Below are 15,986 nucleotides of genomic sequence, written 5' to 3'. Positions count from 1 at the left end.
ACAACATATAAAATTAGTTTTATTTGTAACACGAAAGACGAAATTGCTATCTAGAGTCCATACGAAACGTTTATTATCCAGAATATAAAAATTCATACCTGATTATAATAATATTAAACACGAAATCACGGAAAACAAGCACAAAATCATAAATTAAAATGAAATCAACTATAAATTAACGACAATTTCAATAAGAACTATTTTAAATATTTCAACGAAATAATACAAAGAAAGTCTAAGACACTCTAATACCAAGAAATATATATCTAACATGAAAAACTGTAAAAGCTAAAAAGCGGATGTTTATGTGACGTGTGCATAATTAGATCCTAAAAAGATTAGAGTTTGAAGGTAGGGTTGTCAGGAAAGGGGCCAGGGTTTGAGGTGGTCAAATCTTTTAAGACCATACGCTAACGACACTGATTGAAGAAATTTTCTGGATGTTGTGAAAATGTTTTTCATTTATTGCTTACAATGATATCAGGATGGAAGCAAACTTGGAGGCATATAAATGACAATGCTAGCCTTTTTTAACCCCCTCACCCCTGTTCCTACAAAAGTCCCTACATTTATCGATAATGGACGTCTGTCATCTATTAAGAGTTAAGAATATAATCTTACATAATGTCTAACCTGATATATTTGAAACTTTCTTTCTAATAAAACACCATTTATATGCAGCAGCAAAAGACGCCAGAAACAAAACCATCAGGTTTATTCTCTGTTCAGATATAGTCGTTTCAAATTGTAATGATGTAATTACTTGCCATCTTCGGAATTGCTTGGACAATGGTTGGATCCCGACATGAAGATTTCTCGCAACTTCCTTGGTGGTTTTCAAACATCATGAACTTAAAACTTAATACCAACTGTAGGCTAACGTATTGTTTTTAGTTTTGCCTACCTTGATAACGCAAAGCGGGGACTGACCCCTTTCCGAAATCCTGTCTATTAAATAAGTCTGTGCTTTGGCTCTATTTCATAAAAATTTAAGAAAACTATAGAAAGCGTTGTCAAAATGCATTGCAAAAAATATTATAACATACACAAAACCATGTTTAAATACAAATAGTAAGGAGATGGCTTGGGGGGGGGGGTACTAGAACCTGCAAACCCGGACAAAAGTTTAGATAAATCCGGAAAACCCATACTAAAATTAGGAAATTCCAGTGTTCAAAACGCAAAGACCCGCACGTTTGCCAGAAAAAACCTGAAACCCTGCGACTAGATTGGCCAAACCCACAACCAATGAGATCCGAAAGACCCCTCTTTAAAGCCAGTTTACATGAGCCTTATCTAATGTTGCCCCTAATGCTGTGGCTACTTGCCCGAAGAAAGGGGAATCGCCTTTACTTAAGTTGTGATGAAGCAAAATAAAAAACATATATTAAATTGATTAACAGTATCTAAAGTATTATCTATTTTTAAGCTTTCTAAATACTTAATTATCTTTTCAACCAATGTGAGTTCTATATAGTTCTGAACCTTGAAAACCATATAGGTTACAAAAATCTGCTTAAAAATGTGCATAAATATTCTATATAAACAACACAACAACACGAATCTATTGTCATCATCTGTTTTGGGACAGGCCTGTTAAGAGCCAGCATGGATTCTTCTCAACCGTATATTGTTATCTTCTTTCGATTGGTATCACAAAACAAAAGAAAAATATCTCTCTTGTACAAAAATACAAGCTTGCCGAGCCCGACGGCCTTTATTACTCTGTGATTCGATGCATCGCTCTCTTTGTAGAACGTACCTTGCGCTTTCAGTGTCGATAACTTGTCGAAATTTTTGTACCACCAACCAGTCAACAGTCAAAAATAGCAAGCCGCACACTCAAAAACGTAACGCGTAATTTCGGCGACAAAGGTCATATTTTACGCGAGAGATTCGTCTAAATCGTAACATTTCGAAACTTCAGTTGTCGTATCAACGTAATCTTTCAAAGCTTGATAGCAGAAATAATATTGATCCTGAAATAAAAAAACGATGCTTACGAGGACAATTCGAAACAAGCGCAACGCTTTACGTCTTTCAAAAGGGTCTGCGTTGCGCTAGGGAAAGGTAGCAACACATTTTGGTGTGCAATTTAAGCGAAGAAAAACAAAAAACATTATTCGAAAACCGAGTATCGTGTAATGATTCAAATAAAATGCGATATTGTGCAGTTTATGCTCTCTTGTACCACTTTGAATTCCCCAAGGGAGACGTTTTGTATCACAGAATGATTTCTCAAGAGACAGTTTGATATCAACGTCCCTTTGATATTTTACTCATATGAAAATGGAAATCGATACTACGGCCTAAATCTGAAGCTTTCAAAAGGCTAGGCAATGTTTTGCTATAAACTTTGGTAGCATGTGACATCTGAATACCAAGTTGTCTTATTTCTCTCAGATAAATGCAAAGATCTTTAATTAACGAATAAAATAAGAAGCATTTCTGAGAACAGGTGCAAATGTCATATTTGCACAGGGTAAATGTTCTGTGCACCCTTATATAGGAGAAAACACAACATTATTTCCCATTGGTTTCATACCTTAGTTACAGCTCATCACAAAATAGCAGTTTATTAAAAAGATTTGTCACCGAGCAAAAGGGATTCAGGAATACCGGTACGTTTGATTCGCACCGTCTTAAAGGACGCTATGCGGTTCTTTTAAAGAAGCCTTCCTGTTCCTGGTTCTGGAACATTACGTACGTGATTCCGGAACTAAGTAAAGAGCACTTGAGGCAAAGGGGTACTTCGTATTCTCATCCACCGCATTCACATTGTTTGAAACTGATAATTAGAGCAATAGAAAACTTAATTCTTAAACCTGTAATCTGTATGAAATTTTTTTTAGAAAATGGACAAGTAGAGAATATAGGACGACTCGTAAACGAGGCTGTCAATTGGTAAAAGAGGCTGTAAATTTGGCTAAGTCATTGGAAAGCCATTTTTATAGCAGTGTGTTGTCCAAGATAAGGTATAGGAAACGCAAAGCAACAAAATCGAGACTTACGATTGTCTGCACCATTGCAGGTCTTTGAGTTCGCAGTTGCCGCACAGTTTGGAAGATGTCTACAGTCCCTTCTGTTTTCAGTTTCTGTATGCAGATGCAAATGGCTATAAAAGCCCCAGTCCGCCCTGCTCCGCCACTAAACGAAGAAAAAGATACATTGTATGAATTAATACTAACATCACAGCTTGATTTTGTTTTTTAATGTATCAGGGAAAACGAAACAAAATGCAATGGGGAGATTGAAACATTAATTTTTCAACGTCCTTCCGACAATTTGGGACTTTCCAATCGGATGGCCAAAACATCTATTTTGAATTGTTAACCAATTGGTAATTATCTATCCCTTCAACTTGCTCAAGGCAATCGAAAGTTACGTAAAGGGCATCACTATCTTTCAATCGAAAATTGGCCAATCAGTGAGCGTGATTTCACTCACGCGCGTTGATTGGCTCATATTGATTGACAGATGGCTAAAGCGACTTTTATATCTGTCGATTGCTTTTAGAGCTAGCTAAGAGACAAGATGTAATGTGCTTTTTAATATAAGCTGACAGAGAGAAGAGTGAGCTAAAAATATGGTGTGGTATAGTTGAGCTTTCCTCCTTTCTGAAGGCATTCCCAATAGGCCGCAGTTTGCGCCAAATTAAAAATTATGCCCGGACATCAAGTATAATCTACCATACAGGAAAAAACAACAATAACAGGATTAGGCTTCAATACCTGCAGTGAACAACGACAGGCCCTGTTCCTCTGATGGCTTTAAGACTTTGCACCAAAGATATCAGTTTGATGATGTCGGTCCCTGAATTAGGAGAACCGTACTCAGGCCATCCTGTGTACAAGTAATGGGTCAATCTTCTCGATCTTCCAGTCTAAAACAATGTAAATTAACAAGAACATAAACATAGCACATCATTTCCAGTAGAGGCAAGTGAAAAGGCCGGAGGAAGGAAACTAATGTTTGTGCACTAAAAACTACAGTTGCTAATAGAGCAGTGATATACAGCGTAGTAATATAAGACAATGTTGAGTTATAACTTTGAGTTTCAAGCAGATAGGCGTAAAAGGTATATGGACTTGGAGGGCTGGAGCCCCCTAATTAGGTAAATGTATGGCATTTGAGGCTTCCTTCGGACAGTTCTAGCTGAATGAAGCAACAATTCGCCCCCCCCCCCTCAACGTTTAACATCCGCTACACCCATGTCTACTAAGAATACAATCATTACACAGTTGGTTAATCTTTGTTAATACAGGAACTTATTTCTGAACAGAATCTTATTTATTAGATATTGTGAAAGTATTGCAGAAAAAGAACAACTGTGAGACTGAAAACAGATCATCAATGACGGGACTAAAAAATAGCCTAAATTTGTAAACCTAAATTTGTATATTAATGATTTCCTTGAACCACGAATGTTGCTAAACAATATTTTATAATGGTCCCTTTGGTGGTGCCAAGCCCCAAGATACAAAAAGGCATCTAATAAACAAAACATAGAGGGGAGGAAAAGTCAAGATCACACTCTTAGACAAAACTGTGAATATTAACGCGAAGAACCAGAATCCAGCACCAGCACCGTCAATTTGTGAATCAATGACGAAACATGAAGCACACAAAGAGGATAGAAGCCCGATTAACTTTGTGATTGGTAAACTATTAAAAAAAAGTTTTAATCTAGATGCATAAATCTTATTTAGGCAAGCAGTTTTTATCTAGATGCAGAAATCTTATTTAGGTAAGCAGTTTTCAACTAGATGCAGAAATCTTATTTAGGTAAGCAGTTTTTATCTAGATGCATAAATCTTATTTAGGTAAGCAGTTTTCAACTAGATGCAGAAATCTTATTTAGGCAAGCAGTTTTTATCTAGATGCATAAATCTTATTTAGGTAAGCAGTTTTCAACTAGATGCAGAAATCTTATTTAGGTAAGCAGTTTTTAGCTAGATGCATAAATCTTATTTAGGCAAGCAGTTTTTATCTAGATGCAGAAATCTTATTTAGGTAAGCAGTTTTCAACTAGATGCAGAAATCTTATTTAGGTAAGCAGTTTTTATCTAGATGCAGAAATCTTATTTAGGTAAGCAGTTTTTATCTAGATGCAGAAATCTTATTTAGGTAAGCAGTTTTCAACTAGATGCAGAAATCTTATTTAGGTAAGCAGTTTTTATCTAGATGCAGAAATCTTATTTAGGTAAGCAGTTTTTATCTAGATGCAGAAATCTTATTTAGGTAAGCAGTTTTCAACTAGATGCAGAAATCTTATTTAGGTAAGCAGTTTTTATCTAGATGCAGAAATCTTATTAAGGTAAGCAGTTTTTAGCTAGATGCATAAATCTTATTAAGGTAAGCAGTTTTTAGCAAGATGCAGAAATCTTATTTAGGTAAGCAGTTTTTATCTAGATGCAGAAATCTTATTAAGGTAAGCAGTTTTTATCTAGATGCAGAAATCTTATTTAGGTAAGCAGTTTTTATCTAGATGCAGAAATCTTATTAAGGTAAGCAGTTTTTATCTAGATGCAGAAATCTTATTTAGGTAAGCAGTTTTCAACTAGATGCAGAAATCTTATTTAGGTAAGCAGTTTTTATCTAGATGCAGAAATCTTATTTAGGTAAGCAGTTTTTATCTAGATGCAGAAATCTTATTTAGGTAAGCAGTTTTCAACTAGATGCAGAAATCTTATTTAGGTAAGCAGTTTTTATCTAGATGCAGAAATCTTATTTAGGTAAGCAGTTTTTATCTAGATGCAGAAATCTTATTCAGGTAAGCAGTTTTTATCTAGATGCAGAAATCTTATTTAGGTAAGCAGTTTTTATCTAGATGCAGAAATCTTATTAAGGTAAGCAGTTTTTAGCTAGATGCATAAATCTTATTAAGGTAAGCAGTTTTTAGCAAGATGCAGAAATCTTATTTAGGTAAGCAGTTTTTATCTAGATGCAGAAATCTTATTAAGGTAAGCAGTTTTTATCTAGATGCAGAAATCTTATTTAGGTAAGCAGTTTTTATCTAGATGCAGAAATCTTATTAAGGTAAGCAGTTTTTATCTAGATGCAGAAATCTTATTTAGGTAAGCAGTTTTTATCTAGATGCAGAAATCTTATTTAGGTAAGCAGTTTTTATCTAGATGCAGAAATCTTATTTAGGTAAGCAGTTTTTATCTAGATGCAGAAATCTTATTTAGGTAAGCAGTTTTTATCTAGATGCAGAAATCTTATTTAGGTAAGCAGTTTTTATCTAGATGCAGAAATCTTATTTAGGTAAGCAGTTTTTATCTAGATGCAGAAATCTTATTTAGGTAAGCAGTTTTTATCTAGATGCAGAAATCTTATTTAGGTAAGCAGTTTTTATCTAGATGCAGAAATCTTATTTAGGTAAGCAGTTTTTATCTAGATGCAGAAATCTTATTTAGGTAAGCAGTTTTTATCTAGATGCAGAAATCTTATTTAGGTAAGCAGTTTTTATCTAGATGCAGAAATCTTATTTAGGTAAGCAGTTTTTATCTAGATGCAGAAATCTTATTTAGGTAAGCAGTTTTTATCTAGATGCAGAAATCTTATTTAGGTAAGCAGTTTTTATCTAGATGCAGAAATCTTATTTAGGTAAGCAGTTTTTATCTAGATGCAGAAATCTTATTTAGGTAAGCAGTTTTTATCTAGATGCAGAAATCTTATTTAGGTAAGCAGTTTTCATCTAGATGCAGAAATCTTATTTAGGTAAGCAGTTTTTATCTAGATGCAGAAATTTATATCTAAAGACAATATTCCTACCTCCGTATAGGTCAAGTTAAGCTCTCTTCTAACAACGTTGTCGCATTCATCATCTCTTTCTCTCAGCTCATCAACGAGAAACTTCCCATATGTTGCACTACCACAATTTGGCCAGTATTGACAGCTCCGCTCCTAAAAATTGAAATAAAGTTAGTTACTTCTATTCGTGAGAAAGTAAGCTTACAACTAGAAATATTGACTGAGGATCATAGGCCAAAACAAAGTACAAATACTACAGTAAATTAAAGTGACTACAGGGGGACGTGTGTTCGGAAGGGACTTCCCTACATTCATAATTATGGTGAATCCTTCAGCCCGCGCGCAGCGTGCAGACTAGAATTCTAATGATCAATGCCATTCTTTTGATAATAGTCAGTATCGTGTAGACTTACTCCACGAGCCTCTGTTTCGCTACTACCTCATTTGACGGACGCTACAACAGAAAGCTGCTCTGTGATTGGTAGGACAAAAAGTTGTCCTGAGCGCCAGTTTTTGAGTACTTTGGATTATGAGTTTCTGTTGTAGCGTCGGTCAAGTGAGGCAGTAGCGAAACAGAGGCTCATGGAGTAAGTCTAAGTGTCTTGGATTCAAAGCAACAAAATCGCTACAGAAGAGTTCAATATTTCACTAGCCGGTTTTTATGTTTGTGTCAGTTGACATCACACGTGAGAGGAATCTAGTTGGAAAAAAGTTACTTGGTGTGGTGAATTACAAAGCGCGTAATACGACAATCAGCGCCAAATCATGCAGGGTTTTACATCCAAGTCCATCTTGCAAAATATTTTGTGTTTTTGTCTGTTGTTGTTAAAAGACACAAAAGAGGAAACGTTCTTAAAGCCTTATCGCTGTACCTAAGAGCCCTTTTGCATCCAAAATAGAAGGTCAATATTCTTAAAGGGAGTTTAAAAACCCCAACAAACTACACAAAATAACAAAGCCAATTCCAGAATAGGGAAAAGACACTTAACATCATTCAGATGCTTCTTGCGATCCATTGTAAGTTCAATCCGACAAGTACCTGGGATATGTTCGATAGGTTGTGTTGAACGGAAATAAGTTTGCATGTTACATTCGTCGATTTACGACAGATATGTACAGAGCTAACAAACGGCATTATATGAAATTACCTTGCTTTTTTCGAATAGCTTTGTAAGCATAACAATATTGTTGCAATTCTGTTCCCAAATCATTCTCCAAAAATCAGCAACGGTGTTCTCCAAGGGTCCTTGTGTGGCGATGAAAGCATGGCGGTGTCGATATCCCTACGATATAAATTGCATGCTTAGATGTGACTTACAATGCGATTAAAAATAGGTATCCAAACAAAGCTTAGAAAACTTAGCAGCCACACGGTCGTGGAAACTGAAAACAATATAAATTTCAGAACAATGCCCAAAACCCTTTTCACTGTTTTCTTGAGGAAGGTAATCAATGCGAGTGTTTCTGGGTATTTTCCAGGAATCAAAGATGAATTGCAGTAATGAAAGGGCAACCTTGTATAAAGAAAGTATTATAATTATCATTATTGTTTTTATTAAAAACTTTACCTGGAATCTGTGGTCACAGATACATAAAAATAAGCAAGATTAAACAAGAGTACTCGAGAGTTGCAGGTAACGACATATTCAAAGACGACTTATAATCCTCTTAGCCAAGGGCTGACAATTTTACGTTTCTGTACCAACTGGAAAGGACTGGCGCAGTTATACAGGCTGGCACAGGGTTGTATAGTAGTCGCTAACAAATCATACTCTCGGGGTTATCATACTCTCTCCAAGGTGCATCTAAATTATAGTTTAATAGTCTCCCAAACTCTCTGCAACTACTTGAAAAAGTGTAAACAGGCCTACACAGTCTTGAAAAAGCAAAGAAAATTGAAAAGAAAATTGCCATTCATAGCTGACTTTTTTCAAAAAAGTAATGAAATTGTTGCACACAATCGGAAATTGAGATTTAAAACATATTTTCTTGCTACGCGCCAAGATGGTTGAGTAGGAGCAATTCCTCAATTTCAACGAAACAAAAGTATTCCAATTTTTAATAAGAGACACCCACGGTATGATATTGTCCTTGGACCTGCTGCAAAATCAAGAAATCTCAAAATTTTCTCGACCACGTCTATACTTCGTTATACTACAGAAAGAGGCAGCCTCATTTTCAAAAAAATTGCTACTGAAGACCAAACTCTGAGAAAGCTGCATAGCGCAATCTCCTCCTTCATGATAAATTTTGAATAAAATTTCACACGAAAGACTATATTTCGTATTTAACACGTCTTACATAAAATAGGCTTACATCAATATAGCTTGCATTTATGTAATCAGATCCTTTCTGTCCGTAAATGGAAGCCAGCTTGACTCTGTTTCTGTTATCTAAAAAGATGAAATTGAAAATTCTCGATTTGCACATAGAAGGACCAGTATTTTAACATGCAAGTAGGTACAACATTTCCTATAACGTGATTGCGACAAGGCTTGTGTAGAGCCCAGACGGGAGAAAAAAGCGGGAGAAAAAAGACCCTTAATAAAGTGTTACTAGTTGGGGAATTCTAGATATAGATCAAAGAAGAAACAAAATTTTGCATGAGCATCCAGTTCACCAAGGTGCTGATGGTAGGGTATAGTTAGGTGAACAGATTGCTACGCCTCAAAGGCTGAAAAACTGTCAACTCAATCAAAGTGAATATTTGTAAAGGTTGCAATGGAAAAAAGGCAGACGACTTGACGGGAACATTAAGTAAAAGTGCAACGCTAAACTACAATGCTCCCTTGAATGGTTGCAATGGAATAAGTTTTATAAATACAGGCAAATGGGGCAAAACAAGAAACAAGATTTTAAAATCCACTTCTTGCCAAGAAATAATTGATTCAGTAAAAAACTTACATGGCAAAATGTTTAAGAAGCGATTTTTTTCTTTATTTTCAGGCAGATTCGATATGCTGAATAACTCCTTTTCTTGGCTACTGAGTCCAGCCTCAAGACGCTGTTAGAAAATAAATATTTAAATGATGCAAATCAGGCAAAAGCGGTTGAAGATAGGCCCGTTTCATTTTTATAACTGGCAATAGGATAATTATGAATTAAATGCAAAATGACGATGAGCAAAACTGAAAACTCGATAATTTCTAATTTTTGATTAAATTACATCAAGTGCCACATCAAGAAATAAAACTAAACTTTAATCATCGTGATCGCGATTATGAAGCAGAGTTTAAACAGGGCGATGATGGCTCAGTGCTTAGGGAAGCGGACTACAGACCCAAAGGCCCTTGGTTCGACTCCCTGGCATGTCCAAACTTTCATCAAGAGTGAGGAGGGTCGCCAGCTCTCTTTAATTCCGGGCGTAGGAATCACGAGGTGTGGTCACATCAAGAGAAAGGACAAGGACACTGCTGGATAAGCATAGCTTTTCAGTGCCCTAAGAACTTTGCTTTAGAAGATATATAGAAGCAAATACATCATTAAGCAAAACTGGACGGTTCGCAGATTAAAAAGCGTCTGTTTCATAGAATGAGGTGCTATAGAACAGCTTTTGGAAAACAAGTAAAGCAATTTTGCTTTCTCTTACCTTGAACTCTTGCATTAGATATGTTTCTGACGCATCTGGACTTTGCTGGTTCAAGTATCGTAGCTTCATGGAGATGTCATGCGCCGTGGCTTCCGTGTTGCCGCATATAACAGCATCCAGCAGTGCATCATAGATGAACACGTACTGGGACTAAGATGATAGCAAAACAACAAGTGATGAAGAGAATAGAGCTTTCAAGGGCCTAAACAATACGACTTAGCTACAGTTTTTCGCTTAAAATAGCTGAAGATACACTGCAAAGGTATTGAACCAGTATGGCAGCTCAATATGGCAACATTTTCTTCGATAACATTTTTAGTGAATCCCTGGTTAAGAATTTTTTGATTCAAAAACCAATGAAATGCTGGAAACCTTTCCTTTCATTTTATTTTCACATAATTGAGTAAAGTAGCCCTTCAGCAAATGCTGGTTTACAAGAGGCCCTTCATCTAATTTACAGCATATTCATTAAAAACCAAGCTTATATCTAGAAATAAACAAAACTAACTTACATTACATTGAAAAATGAAGTAAAATTTTACTTTTCTTGGCTTTGAAATTCCTGCAAAATAAACTCCTAATCATTGACGAATGACCATCTGGAAACTCACCTCTGTCTGCACCATGAAATTTCTTTGTCTTCTAATTGAAGAAACAAATTTGTAGACATCGACAATGTTTTCATCTCTTATCTGATTCAACATTGCGTCAATAACGATCAGTGTTCCAGTTCTACCGACCCCAGCGCTATGACATAAAAGAACTATTAAAATATATTGACACACTTTTCAAAGATCTCAAAAGGAGAAATTCAAATTGAATGCTGGAAAACTTTATGGTTTTGTCCAAACTGGTTTATACGCCGTCCCACATTTCTTTTTCCCCAATTTACGGGCCACCGTGCTTACCTAGATGAAGGTATTATGTGACAAAAATCATAGGAGACGAGTATGACCATTACAGGTTTGACAATGAGTGGGTGCGGGGGTGGGGGGGGGTGGGTTGATGGAGACTGGGCCCACTTAATATTGCAAAACTCCCCTTTTGGCAAAACTTAACCACTACTATACAAAGTCCTAATGTGCTATCACCTAAGTCGGTATTTTTAAATAAGTACATAACTTTTTTAGGGTGGAATTCTTACTAATGTTAATGATGGCAAGTTTTCTTAAAGAGCAAAGTTGACATTGTGTAGATTAGTTAGAATAGGCCGTATTGAAATTGATAGAACTGTTCTCTTCTTTTCTCTTTAGTCGCCCGACAAATTTAGATAGTTCTATACTGTTTTCGAAATTCTGGTGCTTGATAGAATGAAGGCAGTTGGAAAAACGCTGTTAGAAAGCATTTTTAGTTAGACCCATGTAAGATTTATGCACATTACTTCCTGTATAGCGTAATTATACAGCGTAGCTGTATAGTGTCAAGCGTTGTAGATTTTGCTATTAGACTGACAAGCTCCATTCCGGGGGCATGGATCCTTTTTCCTGCAATTGTAGGTCTTCTCATTGCTGCTCTTTCCTCCATCGTGAAGACCGTTATACTTAATTCGTTTGGTTCTTAATCATGCCCGCCATGTTGGGCATACACATCAATACATTAATCAATACACTTAGTTCTACTTCTAAAGAGAGAGGTAGAATGTGCTTAGGTAACAGAGAAAGGGGGTAATCAACCCCCCCCCCCCAAGATAATCTGATAACCGAGATCGGATTTTTACCTGCAATGCACGACGATCGGTCCTGGTTTAGGTGGTGCATTATCCATGACATACTTGGTGAAGGTTACCATCGAAGTGGGGTATTCTGGAACACCATGGTCGGGCCATCCTAGATAATGATACTGCTTCACTTCTCGTCCGACAGCTTCCACGTCATAGGCCTAAAACAGACGAGCAGTCTTTGACATTAGGAAACCTGTATCTTACTCACAAGAAAGAAAATCAGGGTCTTACTCATAAGAACCTTCCACCGTGGTTCATCGCTCGATCAAAGGTCCATCTTCAATGTGCGATGATGGCTCAGTTGCTAGAGGCGCTGACTACAGACCCAAGGGTCCGTGGTTCGAGTCCCTGGCATGGCCAAACTTTCACCCAGAGTGGGGAAAGTCGCCAATTCCAGGCATAGGAATCACGAGGTGTGGTCACATTGAGAGGAAGGGCCTGGACACTGCTCGATAAGCATAGCTTCTCAGTGTCCTAACAACTATCTTCGGATGCTAGGTAGCAACAAATACAAAAAAATACAAAAAAAAATGTGATATACTGGAACTGCTGATAGTTTATCAAGAACAGCTTTCTCAATAAACACTTTTTGCTTAACCAAAATTTTGAAAGTTAATGGACTCAAGTTTTGGATTTTTATATGAACTGAGTACCCAAAGATTCTTAAACGCTTCCGGGAGGCAGAAAAACGTAAAAGTGCATCAAATGTCATAACATGCAATTTTGTTGTACAACGGTATCAGAAAAATGGCAAAAAAATGACCAATAAAAATAAAACAACGAGTCCAACTGGTGAAAATGCAAAAAAATGGTGTTTGGTTTTGTTTGTTAAAGTTTTCTGACTATTCAAGGAAAGGTAATGGTGTTATTTTCTTTTCTGGATCTTGTGAAAATGTGAAGGTTCTTGAAATCTCTGAGTCAGTAATAGAAACATCCATCTTGAGAGGAAGCCCGAGTATCTAGACTATTTACAAATACTTTAATAAAATTCTGTAGCATTAAAGAGAAAAAACCACTGACGATCAACAGATGATCAAAAAAGATTTAATAGCCATCTTTAAAACTTCGAATTTCATGGCTACAGGCGTTAAAGAAACCAAGGTTAAATGAAGCAGTACCGATTGAAAAACCAGCAAGGTACTAATTTTTACAAGATACATTATTCTTAAAACGCAGATGTACACAAGATGTATATATTCAAAACAAACTTACCGCTTTTACCGTGAAAGTCCTCACCACATAGTCACTCAATTCTGTGACTTCAATTAATTTGATGACAATCTCCCCGTACTGCTGCGTGCCATGATCAGGCCAGTACTGCTCACATTTCACCTAAATTCGAGCACAAGTTGCATATAAATTCCACCTTTTAGACACTACTGACTGCTGTTTTTCGCGCAAAGCATCAGTCTAATTGATAGTAATTACTTGGCTACTATAAGTTACTAGAGTAAACCAATGGTTACTATCATTTGCCGTGTTTATTATTCGTTTAATTGAATGTGACTAATGATTTACTCTAAATCACTACAGTAAACTCATGTGAACTATTAGTTATCGTGAATATTTTTCGCTAAATTGATTGTAAACTATGACTTATTCTGGATCACTACAGTAAACCAATGTTTACAATCAATTGTGTGTATATTGTTCAATTGATTGATCCTGTTGGTTTACTATAGGTCACAATAGTAAACAGTTTATTACTGTCAAATGTCGAATATGCTGTTTCTTAGTTGACTATTACTTATGCTTTACTGTAATCATTTACTGTAATACTATCAATTTTTTGTATATCACTTGCCCTTTAATTGTATTTAGCTCATGGTTTACTCTAGGTCACCAAAGTAAACCATTGGTCCTACTATCAATTTTCATGTAAACTATTCGTCTAATAGATGACAATTAGCGTTTTACCATCTATTACTGTAACTCAGTATATACTCAAAGACGACTTGGTCTCGATATAGATTTGATTTAGATATAGGCTTCATTAAGTTACCCTAGTCTGTTCCTACCAAAAATATTTCTGAGCCAGAACAACACCTGAGCCAGAACAACACCCTTATTATTTTATCATAACCTCTCTCTATTAAACAAAAAAAGCTTACAAGAAAGTGAAAAAAATAAAAGGAGTCTTTATTTACATCATTGGCGAAGCAATTCAAAAAGAACTTGCTTTACTTCCCATTCAATAAGGTAGTTTCTTACCTTGTGGTCTTCTATGATTCGTGTGAGCATCACGATAACCTGACAGCCTTGTTCGTATACCATGCGCCAGAAGTCATTTACAGTTCCAGGAAGTGGTCCTATGCAGGAAGTAAATTGATTCAATAGGAAGGTGATTTTCTTGGAAATTACTTCAAATGCAAAGTTAGGCAAAGAAGGACATCGTGTACCTTCCCTATCGTCGGAACCGACAAAAAGTTCCGTACGACATACCATAGAAAGTCAAAGCAAGGCCATATGACGATCGGATCAACAGTACATACAACAAGCCATTTCCATGATAAAATATTACACAATCATCCGAGCATCATAATTCATAATCAGTAAAAAATTTTGGCGATGGTTCCCAAACAAGTAAAGGAGAAAAAGGCTTCTGCAACCCTGCACTTAACAAAGGCAAGACAGACTTCCTCACTATAATACTCTTAAAAAGAATGCAGAAATTGAATGCTAATAATGTTATAAAAACAGACAAATTTTGAACATGATTGTATCGATAACGAAGAGATATGAAAAATTTGCTAAAATAATTGAAGGGAAAAAGACATTCATAAAACTTACCTTGAGTTGCTATGAATTTTCTCGGTTTTTTGTAGCCCTTGAAAATAAAGACTGAATATATGTACAAGGCATAAATACATTACCACTGCTAAACCCTTATAAAGAAAATCTTTTAAACCCTTATAACCCTTATAAAGTATATCCTTTAGCGCTCAAATTCATTTATGCTTCAGAACGCTTTTAAATAATCCATTGTTGCACACTCCTATACATTAGCATCTATTTTTTGTCTGTACCTAGTTTTAATTACATTTATTTCTATCTTTGGTTAATGTTGTAATTCTTTAATGCTTAATACCAGTTGCGTCAGAGAACAAGTTGAAATGGGTAGTAAGGGCTATACGTCAAAAGAGTATGGAAATGGAAAGGACATGAATCATAAAATTTTACTATTTTAAAGCAACACAGCCTTTAAGTGATTTTTGATATCTTGAACAATCGACTTCATACATAGCCACACGTTGGTTGCGCTGCCTTAGGTTCGTTTGCAGTCTCCGTGATCTTTCAATTTATGTAATGTTCTTAATTCAAGCGGCCGAGGGTAGATAAAATTTCCTTTTCCTTGGTCGAATATATTGCTAATTTAGCTGAATATATAAACCAGAAGGAAGAGACGCTGGATAAGACCGTCTGTCGGATTCTGTGAATCTTGCGATGAAAGTCAACAAATTATATGTAGATAAACCCAATTTTACCAGCCTAAATATTAAATAAAAACTATAATTGAAAGTAAAAAAATTTCCTCACAGCATTCGAGAATTCATCATAGCATTTTCATTGGTTGTATTATGAAAAATTGAATTGACTTTTAATCGAAACTAACTAAAACTAAACGTAGCTACAGTTAAATAAAAGAGCACGAAATGAATCGAAACAGTTTTCCACTTACGTCTATGTAATTTGCATTGATGTAAGTTGTAGATATGTCATTGTTGATCTCACTCAGGACCACCCTTGATTGGTCATCTGATAAAAGGGGAAAATGTTTATCAGTGGTCCATTTAATAAAGTTTATGCTAGACTTGAGCTTTAAAATTAATCTTCATATACGAAAGCTCGTATATACGCGTTTTCTTATTAGCACAAGGAGTCTACTTAAGATTTCTTGTCAAAAACGTTTCATAGGCACCG

General features: G+C 35.9%; 1 protein-coding gene across 2 annotated transcripts in view; it reads right to left on the bottom strand.

Annotated features, from left to right (window-relative positions):
• Positions 1-8: 8 nt before the first annotated feature.
• LOC135694367 (receptor-type tyrosine-protein phosphatase epsilon) overlaps positions 9-15,986 on the bottom strand; it is a 33,322-nt gene continuing 17,344 nt past the window's right edge. For both annotated transcript variants that reach the window (XM_065213064.2, XM_065213065.2), the window contains 14 exons: positions 15,745-15,821; positions 14,856-14,892; positions 14,277-14,374; positions 13,278-13,397; positions 12,063-12,223; positions 10,957-11,092; positions 10,346-10,495; positions 9,661-9,760; positions 9,073-9,149; positions 7,905-8,039; positions 6,778-6,909; positions 3,732-3,883; positions 3,012-3,147; positions 9-1,979 (listed from right to left, as the gene is read on the bottom strand). In XM_065213064.2, coding sequence (XP_065069136.2) covers positions 1,884-1,979; positions 3,012-3,147; positions 3,732-3,883; positions 6,778-6,909; positions 7,905-8,039; positions 9,073-9,149; positions 9,661-9,760; positions 10,346-10,495; positions 10,957-11,092; positions 12,063-12,223; positions 13,278-13,397; positions 14,277-14,374; positions 14,856-14,892; positions 15,745-15,821 — 1,607 coding nt within the window. In that variant the 3' untranslated portion in view covers positions 9-1,883. The remainder of the gene's footprint in view (positions 1,980-3,011; positions 3,148-3,731; positions 3,884-6,777; positions 6,910-7,904; positions 8,040-9,072; positions 9,150-9,660; positions 9,761-10,345; positions 10,496-10,956; positions 11,093-12,062; positions 12,224-13,277; positions 13,398-14,276; positions 14,375-14,855; positions 14,893-15,744; positions 15,822-15,986) is intronic.

This window comes from Rhopilema esculentum, chromosome 8 (genome assembly GCF_057945365.1).
Source record: "Rhopilema esculentum isolate cy_ngs chromosome 8, ASM5794536v1, whole genome shotgun sequence".
Taxonomy (NCBI): Eukaryota; Metazoa; Cnidaria; class Scyphozoa; order Rhizostomeae; family Rhizostomatidae; genus Rhopilema; species Rhopilema esculentum.
This window is presented reverse-complemented; position numbering and strand designations above follow the sequence as displayed.